Source organism: Amphiprion ocellaris, chromosome 17 (genome assembly GCF_022539595.1).
Source record: "Amphiprion ocellaris isolate individual 3 ecotype Okinawa chromosome 17, ASM2253959v1, whole genome shotgun sequence".
NCBI classification, from domain to species: Eukaryota; Metazoa; Chordata; class Actinopteri; family Pomacentridae; genus Amphiprion; species Amphiprion ocellaris.
The window spans coordinates 11,366,855-11,391,067 of NC_072782.1; the positions used below are offsets into that span (position 1 = coordinate 11,366,855).

General features: G+C 37.1%; 1 protein-coding gene across 2 annotated transcripts; it reads right to left on the reverse strand.

The window, feature by feature from the left end:
• Positions 1–71: 71 nt before the first annotated feature.
• nop14 (NOP14 nucleolar protein homolog (yeast)) lies at positions 72–18,915 on the reverse strand. Of its 2 annotated transcripts, none has more exons than XM_055004087.1 (19): positions 18,815–18,915; positions 11,631–11,813; positions 10,436–10,570; positions 9,844–9,985; positions 9,266–9,414; positions 8,161–8,298; positions 7,922–8,044; positions 7,655–7,786; positions 7,244–7,565; positions 6,949–7,079; positions 6,760–6,845; positions 6,524–6,659; positions 5,929–6,030; positions 5,373–5,526; positions 5,113–5,272; positions 1,210–1,357; positions 1,002–1,120; positions 713–868; positions 72–631 (listed from the first exon to the last, which is right to left on the reverse strand). In XM_055004087.1, exons 2-19 carry the CDS (start codon positions 11,811–11,813, stop codon positions 535–537), a joined length of 2,613 nt encoding a protein of 870 aa, XP_054860062.1. In that variant the 5' UTR covers positions 18,815–18,915; the 3' UTR covers positions 72–534. The 2 variants fall into 2 exon arrangements, with proteins under 2 accessions (XP_054860062.1, XP_023150377.2); XM_023294609.3 differs by lacking the exon at positions 18,815–18,915 and adding an exon at positions 12,218–12,383.
• Positions 18,916–24,213: the final 5,298 nt, after the last annotated feature.

The following is a 24,213-nucleotide window of genomic DNA, read 5'->3' on the forward strand; positions in this document are numbered from 1 at the left end:
GAAGCTGATGGATATTATGTAAAATGAAGCTTTATGTTTATCTGCAGACATTTAATTATTAGTTCCTCCTCTACCCAAAGCATTTGACTGCGACTTTATTAGAATTCTTATCATGATTGTAGTAATCCTGGAGAATATATCCATTGCCGACAGGACATATGACACAATAAAGATAATGTTTTGTATTCTTCCTGTATTTTAGCACATTATCATGATGGTTTCTGTGGCAATAAAAAGGAGAATGTCATCAAAATATTCACTGCTTTGTTGACTGACACCTCCAACAACAGTATCTAATTGTCACGTCAAACGCCCACATCGGCCACATTTGACAGTGAATCACGTCAGCAACTTCTCAGACAGCAGAAAATGTGTCTTTAACAGGGAAGCTGAAGGATAATGATTAAAAAAAAGCAGTACAAAGAGTTAATTCTACAAATTTTAACCTTGTACAAGTTATCCACAGCTCATCTGAATAAGTCCATACGTAAAAGAAGAGGTGATGAAGGAAACTGGTGACTGAGAATCGATATTTCACTTCTTCTTCTTTCTCTTCAGGGCTTTCCACTCTCCCTCCTGAGTGGCCAAGCTGCCAAAGAGCTCTTTCACTTTTCTCTTTCTCTCTGCATCCCTGAAACACAGAATTTGAACGAGTTAGATGCAAGGACATTTTAATTCACCGTTCTACATGGACATCCTGCTTTATTCACACCTGTTCATGACCTCGTTGAGTTTCTCTCTGGCCAAGAAGCGCGAGTCCTTCCTGATCTCCCTCAGAGCGCCCTTGAACTCCTTCTTGTACTTGTGCTTCAATCGCTCCCTCTCTTTTTCCTCTCTGGTGCTGCCACGCTTCTTTCCGTAGTCCAACCTGATCAATATCGAAGACGCAAATGAGATATTTAAAACAGATACAACACACGCAAATACACATGATCATAAACAGTTTCTTTAAAGGAGCTAAGGTGTCAGGTCTGGATGGATAATTCCTCAGTGTTGCTTACACTTCAACTATCTTAGGTGTGAGCAACTTCAGAGGAATCGGCTTCTTCTTCTCAAAAACTAGCGGTCTGTGAGTCACAGGAGCGCTGCTGATGGTCTCCAAGATCTTGCTGTGAAGCTCCTGCAACAGAAACAGCAGAAAATACTGAATATGCAAAGAGAAAAACTGAGAGACGGGCACTCTGTGTATCAAACCAATCAGGCACTAACCTGCAAGGGCTCTGGTAATGTTTGAATGGCAAGATGTTTGGAAAGAAGCGTCCTAATTGGCTGGAAGATGTGCTTAAAGGACGTGAGGTCTTTGTAAAGCAGGCAGCATCTCTTCACCAAGTCTAGACAAGTAGACAGTAACATTAACCTGTGGAGAGACACAAACATAATGAGCATTCTAGTTTCATATTTCACGGTTTGTCTTATGGTTTATTAGCCTCCCTACATCTGATTTCTCAAACCTTAATGGCTGAGTCATCTCATGCAAAGCACTCGCTGAAGCAGATATTACAGATAACTCCCTCAGTCGTCTTTTTACATATGGAACTTTAGCCTTTTTGCAGATATAAAGCTCTAAAATGTCCTGGCATGGGTTTCATACTTTCTGCCAAACAAGCTCTAAATAAAACACCTTGCTGAACACTATGTATAGATGTAAGTTAAAATGAGCACGTGCACATGTGTAGAGGCAGAAATGCATTCTACGTATATAATATGTCCAGTGTATTTCTTCTATGTATCTGGGGCCTGTGTCACAGAAGCACTCAACAAGTATTGCTCACATGCAGATTACACTGATTGTAGCATTAGGTGTCACAAAAAACTCTCTTGCAAAAAAAATTGAAAGCTCACACATGCCTCAAGAAAATGTAAAAAATGTGAAATAGATTTATAGTTATATAAAGGAATGAGATTATGTGACAACACATCTTAAGGGGAATATGAATGCGCAAATTTTAGGGGGATCTATCTTTTAATAACTGTCTAGAAATGTTAATCACACTAAAGACAGTTAAACAAAAAAAAAAACTTAACTGGTTCAGCTAAGTCAGTAGGATTCACTGTCTCGCTACTATATTGTGCTAGTAGAAAGTCAGTGGACCAACATTATTTGGATGTATCCTCTATAAACTATGAATGTCTGTGCAAAACTTCATGGCAATCTAATGCAACCATGTGCTTTCCAGCAGCTGAGCAGTGTTGTTATTTAGCTGCATGTGCATCTTTCACGAAGAATCTATGACCACTAGTTACTCTGAGGGGCAAAAAGTGCAAAACACTTTAAGATAGGTGGAAAATTGTTACAACTTTCAAAGTGGAAGTTACTTCTCCTGCATCTAGTGATTGAAAATAACTGCTCCGTCACTACTACTGCATGAGTTCAATGTTCTGTGTGCAACTGCGTGTCTTCATCTTTACACATTTAGACACTCTTCAGCCTTCACGCAGTGCACACTCACTCTGTCCTCTCCTTCCAGAGGCCTGGCAGTAACTACTATGAGGACTGGACTTGTCAGCCACCCCACGTCCTGAAGGAATGTAAGAATTAGAATATAGCTGGGCACCCAGGTGTGAGAAGCAGGAGGACCGTGGTTTAGATCAGATGGCAAGGCAACGCATTGAAGATGATTTACGGAGTGTGTATTTACTGACACTACAATACTTAATTTGCATTATTATAATACAAAAAATCTAAAACAAGTGTTGCTTTCAAATTAATGCATTAGATAAATCGGTGTAGGTTTTTTTTTTTTGGTAATTAATATGAATCCTGCCTGTGAGTGATTTCTTTCCATCATGCTTTTCAGTCTGAGTGTTTGATGAAATGTTGTAAGTATTAATTTTAGTTGGGTACAAATAAAAATGTATGTTCTCACAAACTGTGTACAATCATGGCTTGCTGAAGCCTGTTTGCAAGCTTTGCTTTGTGCCCACACACCAGCTGCTGTGTGAAGACATGCTGGCGACTCATCACAATCACATGATTTGGATTTATCACTTCTGAGCCATACAGTGTGTACAGGTAAACACAGTATTAGAGCCTATCTTGTGTTTTCATGTCGATACAGTGGCAGCCATGATAATAAGGAATGTTCATACTTTATCAGCAATGCGGAACATGCAACTTTCTGCAAAATGCTGCAAAGCAACTAGTGACACAGAGATCTGTGCAAGTGCACGTTTGTGTGCTTCTGTTTTGAGGTCACTGAAAAAATAAGTGAGCTTTTATTTTCATCCACTTCCATACAAGGGAATTAATCAACCTCACTTCTCATGTTCCACTGCAGTCATTTCATTTTTTGGTGGTCTTCCTTTGGTCCAAACTGAACATGAGAAGCAGTGTGAAGATGAAGATAGAAGATTTAGTCACACCTCAGCTCCCTCCTTGCTTTCCTACTGTGCTTGTAATTGCCTACAGAAAAGGGTTCATCTCTGTTGACATGTTGTTGTTACAGTTTGAGGACAGTTATTCTCCTACACACATGCCAAAAATTACACTGAAAGATGTATTTGTCGTGATCACTGCTTCTGTCCAGACAATAATCCATATGTGTGGACAGAGAAGGAGGACCAAATCTATAGTCCTTATTTGTAACAAAAAAATACACTTTAAAGTTTGGCAGCATGAGAGTGAAGATCTCATCAAACTTAATATAATTTTAGTATCCTTGCTAGGATTTGGTGGAGATCTAGTAGAACAAGTGGATAGATGGTTTACAACAGACTTCAAAAAAGTGAATTTAACCTTTAAGTAATGTTAACTAGCGTTAGTGAAGATTAACCATGGCTATTGTAAGATATGCAGATGGCAATTATAGTTAACTTGCAGTGAAAATGACAAGTCGTTCTACGGGGCGTTATGTGCAACCATCTACTGGCTTTAATCTTGTATGGACAAAACTAATTACATATAACATAATACTAGAAAATAATTTTTTTTTATTTCATCTGTGTCCTGGTTGTTGTTTCATGTTTAAAAGACAGATATGAGTTTGATATTGACCGTCTCATCTGACTCTACTGAAGGCCAACAAGCTTATTTATCTACAGAAACACTTTTAGGTGACCTAAATAACAGAATCATATCTTGTTAAGTCATGTAACTTCACTGTCTTCTTTGTTCTTTATTCAAATAAACTTGGTACCTCAGAACCAAAACATTTTGTTCTGAGGTTAGTCTGTACACTCATGTTATTTTATGTTGTGGTGACAACACAGAACAGTTGCTTAGATATGCTGTATTTAGAAAAATATATAAATACAGGGTGTCCTCAGTTTACGACGTCATCGACCTACAGCATGTCGTCGTCACATCGGAACTGGTTACGTGGAACTAGTTAACGAGCAGAGTGGACGAATACGTCATCACACGACATTATAAGACGGCTTTGTTTACATTCGCCAGTTGTACGCCACCTTGGATTGTACTACATTCGCTAACTTTTTGCCCTTCATTATGGCTCCCAAGAGTAAGTCAAACTCTTCTGATGGCAATGTTTTGAAGAAAAGGAAAGCCATCTTCATGGAAGTGAAATTCGATAGAACAAAACGCTGGGAACAGGGCGAAACATCGACAAAGTTCGGTCAAATTGTAAAAACAGTGCAACATATTGTAGCGACCCTCTGTGATGAATGAGTGAGACTTTATCTCATTCTCTGGTTGTTTATTGAACCTTCACACAGGCTACTGTGGCTACCAACACCAGAATAACTACAAAAACCCTATAATTTAGCTCCAGAATTAGCCGCTGTTCACAGCTCTCTCTCGCTTGATACACACACACACTGCTGTTGACTGTCAGCAGTAAACATTACACATTGAAACATCAACAACAATATCAGTCCGTTATAATATTCTATTATCTTCTTGTAAATTGACTCATACATGCATGAAAGTCTTTGGTATTTACTTTTCGGAAGATCTGATCGATATAGCGATGCACATAACGACTTTGTTTGCATTTTCGTCGGAGTTCCGACTTATGGCAAAAATCGACTTACGTAGATCAGTAGGAACGGAACTCCGAGGTAAGTCGAGGACCCCCTGTATGTAATCTCATTCAGTAGTACTGAGGTTTAGCTGGCTTCTTTGCCTACATGTCTACCCTCCTGCCCTCCTACCTGTGGTTGTCTCTGTCCAGGTCATTGTTTAGCTCCAGGTTTTGGGTTGCAGACATCGGCAGGCTTTTCTTGCTCCAGCTCTTGCATGACTCTGAGGCCGACAACACCAGCAGGTCACTGTATTTCCCAGATGGCCTGAAAGGTGGTACCACTGTGTAACCTGGAACACAATGTCATAGCATGTCAGTTCATTTTCATACTTTATCAAAGCTGGAACCTAAACATGCATGTTAGATTGTGTAAAAGTGCAGTGAAGCTACCTAAAGAAGTCTTGTCCTGCACTGCCAGGTGAAGTGTTCCAGACAGAAAGTTGATGAGCTCTGGCAGGAAGCGCTTTGAAAAAGAGATGTACTCCACTGCCAGACAGCACAGGAACAAACCTGATGTCACGTCCTGTAATGATCTCACCGGACACTAAAAATGGACAAAATAAAGAAATAAAAACACAGACATAAACACACTCAACATTACTACAGTAATTTTTACTAAAAGCTGAACCTCCCTTTCTGCACTTACTGCCCTGACTGTTTCAGAGGCAGCTCTGGAAAGAAAACAACTTCTCACAACTGCTGTGATCTGGCACACTAGAATAACAGTAAAAGTATCAGACGTATATATGGAAAAAAGGAAACACATAAGAAAATAATCATAACAATGAGAATGAGAGCTGAATTCAAAACTAACGACAGATGGTAAAGCCTCATTAGAAGTCACAAAGATGTAATAAGAGACACACAGACACAGGTAGGCAGGAACAAAGATCAAAACAACTCTAACAACACAGACAATAACAAGCATATCAAAGGCTGTGTGTACCTTAGTGAGAGTCTGGCTGATGTAAAGCAGTGCTGGAGTTGTAACTGGGTGTCTGAAGTCTGAGGTAGGAAACAGCAGGGCTGTCACCTTCAAGTAGATGAGCTTAAAACACAAAAACAAACACAATGTAGCTGCATTTGTCATATATAGAGGAGCAAATAATGTGTAATAGACACAAAGAACAAGTGTCCATCCACTGGGGATCAAAAGGCATATCTCTGCTCATTTTTCAAAATCCTATTCATGTCTCCCATAGATTTCAAATGGACAGAAATAATTTCAAACAGTGTGACTGTTCAGCTGCCAACACCAGATGAAAGAAAAGAGCTGATAAAATATATGTACCCTCACTACAGTCATTTCTTATCCATGCTTAGGGAAACAGAGCTTAATGATTTTCAACAGCCTTTGCTGAGTTTCATCCTGTGCAAACGCTGAGCATCAGCAAAAGCAAACAGTAAAAGAAACAACAATAATTATAGCTGTAGTTAGAATGGTGCAGATCTAAAAATAATGTTTCAAAATACTCAAAAACTACATACACTTTTGTGACATTTAGCACAGTTTTTCGGTACTCAAAGCAAACAGTGCCTACCATGTCTAGCGTGGGGAAAGCAGCATGCCCTTTGACTTCAACCACTTCCTCCATGCTGTGACCAGCATCACCGAGGACAGTCTGCATGGCCTGACAGGCTGCTTGTGGAAACATCTGGCACAGAGCGTACAACTCACTACAGGAAAGAGAAAACATGATACAGAGACATAGTTTTAAGAACTACATACTTGAATCCAGAGGTAAACTTGAGGAAGAGAGGCACTTTATGAACTCACGGTATGAGCTTATCTATGGTGGTAAGTTCAGGGGGACTCCTGGTGGCCACTTCTCCAATGTACTCCAACAGAAAGCCAAACAGTTTCTGAGACAGAGAAGAGATTATAAGTTCTGCACATCCTGAAAGATTTACAAGGGAAAAGTACTGCACTAATTTACGGGAATGTGTAACCTGCTGGATTTTGTACCTGAAGTTTGAGTTTATTGCCGACAGCCAAACTAGGGTGGTTGCACTTCTGAGTCCTGGCCACAATGAGGCGCTGGTTGTCAGGGGTGTGACCATGGAGCAAATCTTTTAGGTCGCTGTAGCTCTCTGGGGCTTTGGGAGGAAAATGTGATAAATACTCATCTGAGCATCACTTAGAACATTGCAATGATCCTATTTGAAATAAAAACCAAAAGCAAACACCAATAGAAAATGCAGGAAAATTTAAAAAACTAATTCAGTACCCTGCCTCTTTCAGATCTTTTTGTAATAGTTACCAGCAAATGTGTAAGGGAGCTCTGCTTTAGCTGCCTCCTGCTGGGCCTTTATTTCCTCTGTAGTGAGGCTCTTCTTTGGTTTGGCACTGATCTCTTCATCCTCCTGTTCTCCCTCCTCATTCTCGCTTCCTTGCTCAGAGTCCAAGTCTGAGTGGCCATCTTCTTCTTCTTCACTGCCCTCCTCCTCCTCTTCTTCTTCTTCCTGTTCTTCATCATCTTCATCTCCATCTTCACTTTCCTCCTCTGCATCAGATTCCTCTTCCTCTTCTCCATTTTCATTCTTATCTTCCTCCAGTTCCTCCCCGATGTTCCATTTTCCATCCTATAAATGGGAGAAAAACACATTCCATATCACCACAAAAATCAAGACAAAAGTGGCATCTAATGTACAGGACGCACAAAGTCTCATACCTGATAAGCCAGAGTCTTCTTATCGTGTTTGTCCAGGATGAAGCCATCATTGAGATCATCAGCAGATATGTGGATTTGACTCTGCAAACTGTCCCCGCCTTCATCTCCCATCATCCTCCTCAGACGGTCAGCCTGGAGAAAGCACACGGCAAACAAATCTATCACACAGAGCATTAAGACATTAAAAAATCTAGTTAAATGATCATTAAAACAACATTTTTCAACAACTGCAGATAACACAAGCACATTTCTGCACTGTCAGTATACCTCCAGTTTCTGCAGCTTCTCCCTCTCCTCCCTGGCGAGCTCCTCTGGGGTTTTCATTTTCTCTGAGGGCTGAGCCTTCATCTCAAAGCCGAGCTCTCTGACCATCATGTCATATTCATCCAGCTAGAACGTACAAAGAGGAAATAGAGATCAAGGGAATATCAGGGTCTGACAAGTGGAAAGGAACAACAAAAAAACCCAAAAAACGTCATATTGTTGATTGATTGATGGATTCCTACTTTGGGTTTCTCTTCCGGTGTGTCGGTACGTTCAGCTTTGGGCGTCTTTTTCACCATCAGAGCCTGGATGCTTTTCCACTCCTGATCCAGCTTCTCAGTCAGCTCCTGTGCCTCCTCTTTCTGCACCTGTCGTTCCCTCTGAGAATGAACACTAACATAAGTAACCTCCTCCAGAAACCCACTGCAATCATTAGTCAGTAAAAAAAAAGCCAACAGCCCTAATTACTACTTAAAATTCCACAATGTCATCAGTTTAGTGCACTTTTTAATTTAAATTCAAGAGTAACAACACAGCAAAAAAGCCAGCATGAATCCACATCCAGACAATAAAGTCTTTTTTAATCAGCAGGAGTATTACCAGGGTCAATATATAATTGTGGGATTTTTTGTATCATAGTTGACATTTTTGCTGTTTTCAGGCCTCAAATGAACGTGGACACCTATAACCAAACACCACATGCCATTTTTAGAGAAAGATTCTTCTAAATGTTATATAAACATTGAGTAAAATTGAAAGTTATTTATAAAGATAATGTAGTAAATCTGTTGATATGCCATAAAGCCACACTTGACTCACACACTACTTTATATTAAATAACTCAGAAAGCCTTGAAGTCTTTCCATTCTTTTCTTCAGGAGGAAATGACATCATGTGGAGCAGGTCATGTGATCTGGAATTAACACACTTCTTTGAGAGGTGTTTTTGTAATGGGAACTTAGTTGAAATGATTTCTGGGACACAGATACAATTTGTTGCTTGTCTTCCATATAAAATTTGATATATTGCCAAAAAAGAAACATCTGTCATGATTATCTCAACTTAACAAAAAAAAATCAAAGCAATTCTTGAATAAGCTCATTTTATTATTGTTTAGCTAATCAGAAGGTGGTTATTAAATTTGGATGGTTATTTAGTTGACATTTTAGTGATATCCAGTCATTTTTCCAAAATAAATAATTAGGAAATGTGTAAAGACATGATCATAATGAACATAAAAACTTTTTTTTTTAAATTTATTTTTTTTTACTTTTAATAAAAATGTTTGCAAGATATATCCCATGGACTTCAAAAGTCCCTCAATTATACATTGATCCACCAGCTCACCTTCTCCTGCTTGGACTTCTGGATGAGCTCTTCAATGAGCTCCTGCCTGGACTTGGCCCTCTGGCTTCCTTCCTCCTCCTGCTGGTCCCCTGATGCTTTCTTCCTCAGCAGGCCTCCTCCTCCTCCAAAGTGGGAGGCAGTCAGCTCAGCTAGGTGAGAAAGAAAAAATACACACATGCCAGATCTGTCACCTGTAATATGAATTGTCAAATCAAGCTGTGGGCTGGGACTCAACAAACCATGAAAAACAAAAACCCACAAAAGGGATGTTAGTTTACAAAAATGCTCACAAACATCACGCTTAATCAAACAAAAGTGATTATGAATAATAAGGATCAACACACATAAATGGATTATAAATTTACTCTGTTGATGTAAATGGATTTATGTAACAATTCTGAAGGAGTAACCAAGAAAAGGGCAACTAATAGTAACATCTCTAAGAATATACAGTATATATAAATTCCACATATTTTTAAAGAAAACAAACTGTATTTCATCAGTTCGAAAGGAAACAGGCTTGAGGTACCACATAAATGTTATATATAAGTGTCATAAATGTGGATTCTAAGACTCACCTGATAAAAGACCTTTCTCTTCTGATTCATCGTCACTATTCACAGTGTCATTGAATTTTTCGATTTCAGCCAAGGACTGGCCATAATGAGTCAGCTCTTCCTCCTCATTTAGGTTGTACACATCCTTCTTTTCATGGGTACGCTAAAAGACCATGCAAAGTAGAATAAAGAGAGGTTTTACATCTTGTCATAGATGTAAACATTGTGATACATTTGTTCTTTTCACCTTTATGACTATTACTGTCAGTTCTGTAGTCTAGAGAAAAGAAATGAAGAAAAGTCTGCTCTTGAGGCTGCTTTTCCTTCCATTCTGATACTTATGGACAGAAAAACAAGCTGCAGCCAAGGCCTCAAATCTAAATTAATCATGCGAGATGTATGAACTGAATCAACTGAGATTTAAAATAGTTTTTTGTAGAAAATAACACAAAAAATATGTTAAGCTAGTGAAAAACTGAGGCTTAAATAGAGATGCTACAAAAATCAGTCAATATATCTGCCTGCATGTTGGGCTGGTTGCATCCTTCACATCATGACCCGATGTCCAATCGGTCGTTCCAGGTAATAAAAAGAGCATCATCACATCACTGACCTGTCTCTCCATAGCGAACCTCTGTAGGATTTTGTCTTCTGGTGCCATCTTGGTGTCATACTCTCCAAAGCGTCTGTCAATGAATTTGCTGGACTTGTTCTTCTGTTTGTATTCCTTCAGGAGGGTCTCTTTCCTCTACAGATCAAAAATCAAGGCGATTGATTAGGTCCACTCCCTCTCAGGTGAACACGGACACACAAAAAAACTGCAACGACGCTTAAGTTAAGGCTGAAAAACACATTCAAAGTCATACAATAGAGGCAGTCAAGATTTGCCTTTTGCCTGTATTTCGATTGCTTCACAGTTCCCTCTGTTCGTACAAAGCTCTCAGTCACTCCTGTGGAAAATCCCTCTCCCAGCATGACGCTGTGAGCACCAGGCTTCACAGCACAGAAAGCGTTAAATGGATGGCGAGCTGTGACCAATGCTTGACAGAAACAGTGCTATAACAGGAGATTTTACCCCTTACTGTATTTTTCATTCCATCACACTGCAGAATTTTTTAGATTTTACTCAGTTTACCATCTTTTTTATTCATTCTCCCAAATTCTTACAGGTATTTTTTTTTTTATTCCTCTGACTACTCTGTTTGCAGGTACAGTTAGAAGTATCTAGAAGTATCCCCGAACGTAAGTCTTAAGGGTAGGAGTTCAGAATTCACAAAGTATTTTATTGCTGAAACAAATTCCTCAATCTGGGAGAAGTTACAGGTGGTATAGTAAACTCCTGACACACAAATAATGAACTTTCAGAACTATAATTTGATGGCAGTAAACTTATTAAGGACCCAGTCAGCTAATAAAAGGAGGTAAAACTGTAAGATGATGATTTGCATGGTATTGTTTGCATATACAGTTTGCAGCACTGATGAAAATCTCAGCTAGATATGTTAGATGAACAAGAAAAATCTACAGCATCAACATGCAAATGGTGTCTAATTGCCAATTTGTTTCATGCACGACAGTTTGCAGGATATACTATTAAGTGTTTGGTACTAAAATCTGTTTATTTATCTAATGTAATGTGTTCCTTGTTTATTTTACATTGCATGAGGGAGCACAACATAACTACACTGTGAAGACCATACTGAAAATATGAATTCACTATTTTAGATCATATAAAACTCATTTAAATGGCATGTGCATTCAGGTAAATGAAGCAGGTATGGTAAAAACATGAGGTTGTCGTCTCTTACCTTAGTGATGGCTTTGGATCTGGATACACCTGGCAGACCCACATCGTGTTTGCTTTTTCTGCCGAGAACATCAAACTTCTTTCTGTTGATTTTCACCTCAAAAGGGTTGTTTTTGATCTCGGTGGAGGTCTTGGTTTTGCGGACCTTGTCAGCAAGACTCTTTTTCTTCTGTGGCTTCCCCATCTGTAACAGAGCAGAGGACTAAAGAGCTGCTTCTACATCTATTCTGGTTGTTTAAATTGGATTTCTTTTTGCTGCTGTAATGGTAAAATTATCATTCCTGGATCTGTCAAGCTTCCTCTGACTACTATGGTGGAGATAAGGTAAAATAGCTTATGGAGTCTGACGATGCTACAAGCTAAAGGTTAGCATGTAAAGCATTTAAGCTAAATGCTGGCGTATATGTGTAACTAAATTATTATTTGTTAAAAAAAAAAAAAAAAAAAAAAAAAAGCATTAATTTAATTTCAAAAACGACGACTCTGTGACCAAAACATCCAATCTAGAGCTTCTTCACAGATAAATTGCTTCTCTAACAACCGTCGACACTGTAAACAAGCTAACTTTAGCACAGATAAACTGTTTACCGTTGAGCTGCGTTCAGGAGTCAAATTAATGAATCCGATCGGAACAAAACATGGGACAGAACCGCTCTGCCAAAGCTCAGTTTAATAATTATTAGTGAAAGCTTTTACTATCCACGTTTCCTCACTGAGTTTCCATTTTCCAGCATGCACAGCCGGAGGTCAAAGTTGAAAATGGAGGAGCTTTAAAAAAAAAAAAAAAAAAAAAAAAAAAAGAGCAACTGAAAATGCCCACAGCGCCTCTAGTGTCCAAAACTGGAAGATCATCCAAAAGAATAAGCACCAAATAAAAAAAAAAAAACAAAAAAACAAAAACTTGTTTTTCATTATCTCAGCAAAAGATCTATGTACAGTTCTGGGTGGAATAAACCTTTAAACTCATAATTTGTTAGTCAGAAAATCCTATTTGGATGGAATAAGCTTTTTAAAATACATGTACGTAGACAGAAAGTAGTACGCTGGCGTTTAAAGACCTTTAAAACAAGAACTATATGCACAGAAAGTAATATTTTGGGCGATTTCAACCTTTAGAATTGTAACCCGTTTAGTATAAAGTACTATTTGTGCAAATATAAGTAATATTTCAGCTGTGATAAACCTTTAAATCTTTAAATTATTTTATTAATAATTAATAATTAATTATCTTATTAATTATTTTTTTTGCGCATTTATCATCTATTTTTTGCCATTTTCGAGTTTTTTTAACTTGAGTCTCGACTCGATCGTTTTTCTCAGGAGGTTGGACTTCAGCCTTTGTGCTGGAGGGTTGAACCCTCAGTTCCAAGACTTTCAAAGCCTCCAGACCTCCCGAGTCCTCAGGACCTGAGCTTTCACACAGTCTGAGGGCTGAAATTTTCTAAGTCCCACAGTAGTTCTCTGTTAGATTGAACTTCCAGACAGTCCAAGGACTGATATCTTCTAAGTTCCTGAGTACTTCTCTGTTAGTTTGAACCTTCACACAGTCTGAGGACTGAAATCTTAAAAGTTCTTGAGTAGTTCTCTGTTAGTTTGAACCTTCAGACAGTCTGTTAATGTTTCGATTAAATCTTTAAGGTTTTTCTTTTTAAATGTTTTACCACCTTTTAATGTTTAATTTTCTTTTTAAATCCTTCATTGTATTTTCTGTGTAATTCCTATTTGAACTTTTATTGTCTTTAAGATATAATTTTCTAATTAAACATTTAATTTTTTAATTAAATGTTTTGTCTTTTTATTGATTAGGTGTAGGGAGAGACAAACAGGGGAGAAGACTTGCAGCAAAGGGGCCACTAGCGGGACTCGAACCCGGGACGCTGCGTCAGGCACCAGCCTCTGTACATGGATCACCCGCTTAACCCGTTGAGCTATACAGGCGCCCACGTCTTTTCTTTTTAAGGGTTTAATAATCTGATTAAATGTTTTGCATTTTTCAAAATGTTTAACATTCTTCTTGTTTAATTGTATTTTTTAAATGTTTAATGATGGAAAATACTTTATCTGTAATTTCTAATATTTGTATTATAAAAATTTTGTTTAATTTCATACTGACATGTATTGTATGGTGTTGAATTCTCTCATTCCATATTTTGTCTGTTTAATAGAGTTAAACATTAAATTACATTACATTCTATTAAACAGACAAAATATGGAATGAGAGAATTCAACACCATACAATACATGTCAGTATGAAATTAAACAAAATTTTTATAATACAAATATTAGAAATTACAGATAAAGTATTTTCCATCATTAAACATTTAAAAAATACAATTAAACAAGAAGAATGTTAAACATTTTGAAAAATGCAAAACATTTAATCAGATTATTAAACCCTTAAAAAGACAAAACATTTAATTAAAAAATTAAATGTTTGATTAGAAAATTACATCTTAAAGACAATAAAACTTCAAATAGGAATTTAACAGAAAATACAATGAAGCATTTAAAAAGAAAACTAAACATTAAAAGGTGGTATATGTACATATAATTTAATTGCATTTAATGTTTAACTCTATTAAACAGACAAAATATTGAATTAGATAATTCAACATACAATACATGCCATTATGAAACTAAACAAAATTTTTAAAATACAAATATTAAAAATTACAGACACAATATTTTCCATAATTAAACATTTAAAAAATAAAATTAAAGAATATTAAACATTTTTTTTAAAAATGCAAAACATTTAGATTATTAAACCTTTAAAAAGACAAAACATTTAATTAAAAATTAAATGTTTAATTAGAAAATTACATCTTAAATTTCTTAAATCTTTTTAATAATAAAACTTTTAAAAAGTTTTATTGTATTAATTTTTTTTGTTTGATTTAATTGCTTTTGGTTATGTAGTTTATTTCTTTAATCTTATTTTTCTGTCAAGATTTTAACCCCAACCTTAAAAATGAAATAAACCCTTAAATCACAATGAAAATACTTCTGTTGTAACAATCATGAGTTAGTCAATTATTCAGTTTTTCAATTCAACTTTATTTGTTTATCACCTTTTACACAGATGACAAAACTAAACAAGCAAAGAGAAAAAACTACGATTAAAACTCAAAAACATTAAAAAAAACAAACAAACAAAAAAAAAAACATTTAACATGGTAATAAAATGTGTTGTGTGCAGGGGATGGAGGGAGTTTATTGAAGTCTTCTTGGGCTCACATGGTAAATCATTTAAAATATAAACTTGATATTCAGTCTAAGGAAACTGCAGAGCGACAGAAGAACCAACAGTATTTCCTGTTTTCTCCTTTAATGAGTCGACTCTTCTTGTGCTTTCAGACCAAAGAACTACAGACTCTTCACAACCTGCTCAAACTCTTGGTACAGGACCTCACCACACGGGTCAAGAAGGTTTCTGTCTCATTTCTACTCTGAAGCTCACCTTCTCCTGCTCAAACTGCTGACAAATGTTTCTGCTGCTCTAAAGTCTGGTCTCCAGAACTTCCTAAAAACTCTCAAAGTCTCTTCTGCTGCAGGTTGCTGTGTAGAACTGTTGCAGAAAACCTCACTAAACCACATGGAGGGGCCTCAAGATAGTCGTCCAAATGAAACCATACAAAAACCAAACTAGCACAACCCAAACGCTAAAGTCTCCTGCAGCCTACCAGAGAACCTCTGAGAACAGAGAATCAGGACAGGAACTCTTACCTTCTGGACAACCAACGTTGGTTCACAAACAAGAACACAGAATGTGTCTGACCAAAAACCTCTAAAGACTCACTACAGCCAAGACAAAGACACAACTCAGCTGCACCAAATCCACTAATCACTGCACACATTAGCACCATGTGGGTAAAGAACCTCATTTACCAAGACAACTATCCAGTACAAAGCCCTAAAACACACCAAGAAACAAATTAAAGACAATTTTACTGCTGGAAGCTGCAAGCCAACGCCTAAAGAAAAACTAAAGCAATGGAGCCAAACCCAGTTCTGTGGTGAAGAGAAGCAGAGGAAATGTTTGTCTGCAGCTAAATAAAGCAGGAAGACACTGAGCTGCTCAGGTGTTCCTGATAACACCTAGCAGCCACCTGGACAGCCAATAGGAACACAGCTTACTGGGAGTCCAGAGGGCTGGGTTAGTGAAGGAAATTTAATTTAAAGTTGAAGCAGAAAGTTAACAAAGAAAGTTGAAAACCACCTTCTGATACCTGAAATCTCTGAGTTTTCACACAAAGAACACCTGAACATGTCAAACTGGCTTCATAGTAGAACCATCATTGTAAAAACGTCATAGTATGGTGTGTTGCTCAAAAAACATTAGGACCCGGCTGTCAGGGGACAAACATGTAAGAAACATGAGAACAGAGAGAATCCAACCAGTAGGTCACAGTTTATCATCCCCCAGTCATCTCCTGAAGTCCATATGGTGAGAGACATCAGTATCTGGTTGTTAATTTACCAGAGGATGCTTATAATCATGCTGATGTGGTCTGTACTCTACTGTATTTTAGTGACTCAATAAATGCCTAAGTTGTTTTTTTAAAAATGCTTTTTAGTTTTTAATAAACATTTAAGAGGCTATATGTAATCAATAAATGGCCTTTGCCTATCTTAAGAAAAATTTACTCAGAACTCTGATATGTTAACAGTACTAAATAAATCAATAAATACATGCATACACACAAAAATAAGTTAATACATTAACTGTGTTAAGATAAGATTTAGATTTTTAAAAAAGTTGTTTATGTTTTTGCAGAATCCAGTATTGCTCACTGGTTGGTCATTACATTTTATTAGTTTGATTTCACTGTTTAAATTGATGCCACCTCTTTTCAGACAGAACCTGTGATAATAAAACAATACAAAATTTTTAGTTCCGTGTTAATAAAGCACTTAAAGCTTTAAGTATGGCTAAATGCTTTTTTCAGAATTAAATATATCACTCCTTAGGTGGTAGTGGCCCCAAGTTCAGTAAAGTTGGAAAGATATTCACAGATTCGGACTTCCAGCATCAATAACTCATTAGATGTAGGTTGTCAAAACATAAACAGTGCCTCTTTCCCATTGTTGCAAGGCAGACAATGTGCTACAAGCCCAGTTTTATCAAAAGTAGCTGTCTTTCAAGCTACAGGAATAACATTGGTGTCTATGGAGTGAACAGGGTCCATCTGCAATTTGCAAAACCGCTGCAACAGTAAAGAGAGACAAATATTCAATAACTTCACTCTTATACATTGTAGTGTCACTAAAATCACTGCAGCCTTCAACTGGCTCCTGTTGACAAAGTGTTTTAACAGAAATGTAAATGCTGTAATTTGATTCTTTTAATGAACCTTGTAACTTGAATGGATGTGATGCTGGTGTGACCACAGTGCACACGTCTGATGTTGCTCACAGTGGTCCAAGGGACGCTCAGGGAGTTTGTGTGTTTGCTCAGATTCATGAAAAATTAGAGGGAACATTGTTTGGGACTCAAGCAGTTCCTTCTTTTACTCACTATCTCCCCAGCCTTAGAAAAAAAAACCTGTTCACACGGCACAGATGAGGCTGAGGTACACAGGAAATGTTTGGCTCCATTGTACAAGTTTGGGTAAACAGTTTTGTGGGTTGCCCAGTAAGCCAGTGGGTCTGCCGTTCTTTCTACAATTGCATTCGCTGTGGCGCTTTGCATTTGCCAGGCTCTACTTGCGTCTTCGTCTAATAGGCTCCACAGTTGAACTGAAAAATATTGAAGATCATCATCATCATCACCAGAAATGTCAGTCATTCCCTATTCAGAAGAGAAAAAGAATACCTGTGGAAGGTGCTACTGGTGGTGGAGGACGAGGCTGTGGTGGTGCTTGTGACGTAGATGACTGCTGCTTGGTATTGTTTATGTTAATTGTTGTGCATTCTGTTATTAAATGTTCTTTCACACTGGCTGCCACTCTGATTGGTCAATCCAAAAGTTTTGAACTGCAGAGCCAATAGTGTAGCAACAGTCAGTGTACTGTTCTTTTCTTTGGTTTGTAGTCTGTCAGCTAAGCACCTGACAAGGTTCTGTGCCAGGTGTTGTAGCATGGGGGTTGTGAGTTGGGAATATATATATATATATATATATATATATATATATATATATATATATATATATATATATATATATATATATATATATATATATATATATATATATATATATTTATCTGTATATACACTAACTCTCAAAGCAAAAACGACAGCAAAAAAAAACCAATCTATTCTGCGAAAAACAATTCAAATGAACAACACTAAATAGGGATCTCCTATCCCGGAACACTCGATCCCGCTGAGTGATTCACATAACAAACCGAACCAATCAGGTGATTCGAAGCAGTTGAGTGCTTCAAACGTCACTGAAGTGATTCAAACGTCACGAGTCACGTGACCAAACCACGCCTCGGCACAGTGGCTCCATACGTTTGCTTCATGAGCTACAGCGCATGTGTCGAAGCCTCGGGTATCAGAGGACCGTCACTACCAACCAGCACGCAGCAGCACAGTCCATCCACTCCTTAGTTCTTTGTTTAACAACCCAAGTTTTTTTTGTAAGAGAAGGGATCGAGCTGCTATCTTTTGTTTCTTTCGTTCCTCTTGTTTTCGGGAAGCTTAGCGCAGTTTTGTTTGTTTTGACTTCAGCTCATCCATACTTTTAGTTTGTTTAATACAACCTTTGTTTATATTCGCTTTTGGAAAATAAATTATTGATTTCGTTGGAAAAATCTGTGGTGTGTGCTGCTTGAGGCCCCAACAGGATGACATTTTCATGTTACATTCAGTGACCCCTAGGCCTATTCTGGTTGATTAAATTGGATTTCTTTTTGCTGCTGTAATGGTAAAATTATCATTCCTGGATCTGTCAAGCTTCCTCTGACTACTATGGTGGAGATAAGGTAAAATAGCTTATGGAGTCTGACGATGCTACAAGCTAAAGGTTAGCATGTAAAGCATTTAAAGTAAATGCTGGCGTATATGTGTAACTAAATTATTATTTGTAAAAAAAAAAAAAAAAAAAGCATTAATTTAATTTCAAAAACGACGACTCTGTGACCAAAACATCCAATCTAGAGCTTCTTCACAGATAAATTGCTTCTCTAACAACCGTCGACACTGTAAACAAGCTAACTTTAGCACAGATAAACTGTTTACCGTTGAGCTGCGTTCAGGAGTCAAATTAATGAATGCGATCGGAACAAAACATGGGACAGAACCGCTCTGCCAAAGCTCAGTTTAATAATTATTAGTGAAAGCTTTTACTATCCACGTTTCCTCACTGAGTTTCCATTTTCCTGAATGCACAGCCGGAGGTCAAAGTTGAAAATAGAGGAGCTTTAAAAAAAAAAAAAAAAAAAAAAAAAAAAAGAGCAACTGAAAATGCCCACAGCGCCTCTAGTGTCCAAAACTGGAAGATCATCCAAAGGAATAAGCACCAAATTAAAAAAAAACAAACAAACAAAAAAAAAACTTGTTTTTCATTATCTCAGCAAAAGATCTATGTACAGTTCTGGGTGGAATAAACCTTTAAACTCATAATTTGTTAGTCAGAAAATCCTATTTGGATGGAATAAGCTTTTTAAAATACATGTACGTAGACAGAAAGTAGTACGCTGGGGTTTAAAGCCCTTTAAAACAAGAACTATATGCACAGAAAGTAATATTTTGGGCGACTTCAACCTTTAGAATTGTAACCCGTTCAGTATAAAGTACTATTTGTGCAAATATAAGTAATATTTCAGGTGTGATAAACCTTTAAACCCATAATTTGTCAGTCAGAAAGCAATATGTGGATGAAATAAACCTTTAAAAATACAGCATATGCATTTGGACCGAAGGTAAACTTTTAAACCTTTAGAACCATAATTTGTTCATTTGATTTTTTTTTTTTTTTTTTTTGGCTGGAATCAACTTTAAAACTATCAATACTTTTTACATAAAGTTGTATTTTGGGTTGAATAATATTGAAAACTTTAAAGTGCTTGCACAGAAAGTAATATTTTGGGTGGAATAAACATTTAAAGCAGTAACTTTTTCATTCAGAAGTACTGTTTCAGTAGAATACACCTTAATATCTAAAAGCATGTGCATAGGAAGCAATATTTAGTGTTGAATACACTTTTAAAACCGTAACTTCTCAGCCAGAAAGCACTATATAGATGGTACAAACATATAAAAATATATGTACCTGGAGAGAAAGTAGTATTTTGGAGGGAATATACCTTTAAAAACTTAAATACGTGTACAGAAAATGGTATTTTGGATAGAAAAAAAGCTTTAAATAGCATTTTAAGTGACATAAACCTTATATAAATACTAAATGTAATATTTTAGGTGAAATAAAGTTTTATTACGAGCAGAACTTTGGGTTTAATAAACTTTTAAAGCCAAAAGCCACAAGCCACAACTTGTAGATGTATGTGTTACGATTGCGGTCGTATAAGGTTGTTATTTTCTGCGCTCTGTGCGTCTTTATATTTAACTAATCTAATATGTAAATATGGCTGCGCCGCACCACTGCCCGGATTGGACGTCACGTTGATGGGTCGGCGCCGGATTGGCTCGGTCTACCACGAGGACGGACATAAAAAGAGGAAAGATGACATCGCTTCCGGGGGGTCAGAGAGCGAGGGAACCAGATGGGCGAGTCATCCTACGCGGAGTCCCAACCAGCACACAGCAGCACAGTCCATCCATGTATTAGTTCTTTGTTTAATAACCCAAGTTTTTTTGTAAGAGAAGGGATCGAGCTGCTATCTTTTGTTTCTTTCGTTCCTCTTGTTTTCGGGAAGTTTAGCGTAGTTTTGTTTGTTTTGACTTCAGCTCATCCATACTTTTAGTTTGTTTAATACAAATATCCGCATTTGTTACTCCTGATGCTTTCCTCCAGTACACTGTTATGCCATTTGGGTTGAGAAATGCTCCCGCTACTTTCCAACGTCTTATGCATGTAGTTCTGGCTGGAGTGAAAAACTGAGGCATATCTGGATGATGTAGTGGCTTATTCCTCCACATGGTCAGAGCATCTGAAGACACTATCTGAGATATTTAGTCGTTTAGGAGAGGCATCTTTCACTCTTAACCTCACAAAATGTGAATTTGGGAAAGGAACTGTGACTTATCTGGGGAAATAGGTGGGTCAGGGCCAGGTTCGTCCAGTAACAGCCAAGGTGCAGGCTGTAGTAGAGTTCCCTGTTCCTCAGTAGAAACGAGCGTTGCGCCGTTTTCTTGGTATGTGTGGGTACTATCGAGGATTCTGCTGAAATTTTTCGGAGATTGTCGCTCCTCTTACTGCCCTAGTTAGTCCGTTAAGGAATTTTGTGTGGACCCCCGCTTGTCAAGCTGCTTTCGAGTCAGCCAAAGCTCCTGTTCTTGCTGCGCCCGACTTTGCGCGTCCTTTTAAGTTGGAGGTGGATGCTAGTGTGTGGGGCGCAGGCGCTGTTCTCCTGCAGGAAGACGACCAGAAACTCGACCATCCCATCTGCTACTTTTCTAAAAAGTTCAACAAGCATCAGGTACATTATAGTACCATAGAAAAGGAAGCACTGGCCTTGCTGCTCGCCCTGCAGAACTTCGAAGTTTATCTAGGTTCTAGCTCACAAACAGTTCAGGTTTTTACGGACCACAATCCTCTCGTGTTTTTCTCTAGGATGAGAAATTCCAACCAGAGGCTCATGCGTTGGTCTCTTTTGCTGCAAGATTTTAACTTGCAGATTTTTCATAAGAAGGGTAGTGAAAATGTATTGGCTGACACTTTGTCTAGGTCCTATTTGAATTAAATACCTTAGTGGGGTATTTAATTCTTGGTGAAGGGGGTGTTACGATTGCGGTCGTATGAGGTTGTTTTTTTCTGCGCTCTGTGTGTCTTTATATTTAACTAATCCAATATGTAAATATGGCTGCGCCGCACCACTGCCCGGATTGGACGTCACGTTGATGAGTCGGCGCCGGATTGGCTCGGTCTACCACGAGGACGGTCATAAAAATCGGAAAGATGACGTCGCTTCCGGGGGTCAGAGAGCGAGGGAACCAGATGGGCGAGTCATCCTACGCGGAGTCCCAACCAGCACACAGCAGCACAGTCCATCCATGTATTAGTTCTTTGTTTAACAACCCAAGTTTTTTTTGTAAGAGAAGGGATCGAGCTGCTATCTTTTGTTTCTTTCGTTCCTCTTGTTTTCGGGAAGTTTAGCGCAGTTTTGTTTGTTTTGACTTCAGCTCATCCATACTTTTAGTTTGCTTAATACAACCTTTGTTTATATTCGCTTTTGGAAAATAAATTATTGATTTCGTTGGAAAAATCTGTGGTGTGTGCTGCTTGAGGCCCCAACAGGATGACATTTTCATGTTACATTCAGTGACCCCTAGGCCTATTCTGGTTGATTAAATTGGATTTCTTTTTGCTGCTGTAATGGTAAAATTATCATTCCTGGATCTGTCAAGCTTCCTCTGACTACTATGGTGGAGATAAGGTAAAATAGCTTATGGAGTCTGACGATGCTACAAGCTAAAGGTTAGCATGTAAAGCATTTAAGCTAAATGCTGGCGTATATGTGTAACTAAATTTTTATTTGTAAAAAAAAAAAAAAAAAAAAAAGCATTAATTTAATTTCAAAAACGACGACTCTGTGACCAAAACATCCAATCTAGAGCTTCTTCACAGATAAATTGCTTCTCTAACAACCGTCGACACTGTAAACAAGCTAACTTTAGCACAGATAAACTGTTTACCGTTGAGCTGCGTTCAGGAGTCAAATTAATAAATCCGATCGGAACAAAACATGGGACAGAACCGCTCTGCCAAAGCTCAGTTTAATAATCGTTAGTGAAAGCTTTTACTTTTTTTTTTTTTTTTTTTTAATTTAAATTCAGGCCAAATACAAACAAAATAGGTACAAAAAACAGTCTTTTACATTCAAGAAAACAAAAAAGAAAATAATAATATAGAACAGAGGGCTTGTGCTTTAAACTAAATCTTAATCAAAAAGAAAATGGGCTATTTTACACACATATTGTCAATAAAGGAAGCTAATTTGGAAGCATGTTTTGTGTTAATCAAATGTAAAGATTTTGGCCAAAGTTTCAGTGGGAAATATTGGGTTTTGTCTTAAAAAAGCGACATTTGTGTATATATTGTTTGCCAAACAAAATAAGGTTATTTAAGCCAAAGTTAATATGATTATTATCAAAGATTCCATATTTAATGTTTGTGACTGTCAAATTTGCTAATTTTAACTCTTTAGAATTAACCCACTCTTGAAAGTCAAGCCAAAATCTTTGTACTGTTTCACATAAGAAGAATAGATGATCCAAGTCTTCACACTCATTCTCACAAAAACTGCAATTGCCTACATCCATTTTAAATCTTTGTTTTAAAAATTCATTTGTTGGATAAATGTTATTAATAATTTTGAATTGGAGTTCTTTTGTTTTTGGCGGGATTGGGGAAGTTAAGTATTTACATCTAATGTTTTTTGTTTCTTCTATTTCAAAATTTCTAAAAATATAATCTCTTTTAAGGGAGTTATTAAGGCAACTATTTAGAAAACAGCTCCTGATGAATTTGTTGTTACATTTAAAGTCTAGGAAATTTATACCATTGATCTTAAGTTGCCTTAATGAAGGTGTAACCTTTGCATAAATTATGTCCTGTTTGATTATTGCTAGGAGAGAAACAGGGAGAGCTTTCACAATTTGTTTGAACCTTTTCTGAGTACATTGAATGTTAAACCTGTTACAGAAATCAGTATGATTTAAAATATTACCTTCATTGTCTAGAAAATGGCTAATTGTCCATACACCTCTTGAATACCATTCTTCAATAAACAGCGATTTTCTATTTATCAATATGTATCGGTTATTCCAGACTGGGGTATTGTGTGGTGTAAAGTTATGTTTGAACAGAAGTTTCCAATACAGAAGAGCTTGTTGATAAAAGTCTGAAAGTTTTAGAGGAAGTTTTTTAAGGTCAAAATCACATCTTAAGAGGAAGTCAAATCCACCTACTTTAGTAAAAATTTGGTTGGGTATCTAATACCATAAGGATTGTGAGTTTTGGAGACAGTATTTTAACCATTTAATTTTTAACATTCCATTCATGAAATCAAAATCGATTGCATTTGCACCTCCATCCTCATAAGATCTGATTAAGTCCTGTTTTGCTATATAATGGTATTTGTTTCTCCAAATGAAGTTAAAGTTTAGTGAATTAATAGTCTTGATTAAACGTTGCAAAATTGGAAGAGAATAGGCTGGATATATTAATCTTGATAGGCTGTCCATTTTTGTTAATAATATTCTGCCAAAAATCGACAAATCTCTTTGCAGCCATCTGTTCAAAAATAATTTGCAATTATCCATATTGTCTTTGATGTTTGATTTTTCAGAAATTGTTTTGTCTTTGGTCACTATAATACCTAAGTATTTAACTTATTTTTTAACCAGTGAAAGCTTTTACTATCCACGTTTCCTCACTGAGTTTCCATTTTCCTGAATGCACAGCCGGAGGTCAAAGTTGAAAATAGAGGAGCTTTAAAAAAAAAAAAAAAAAAAAA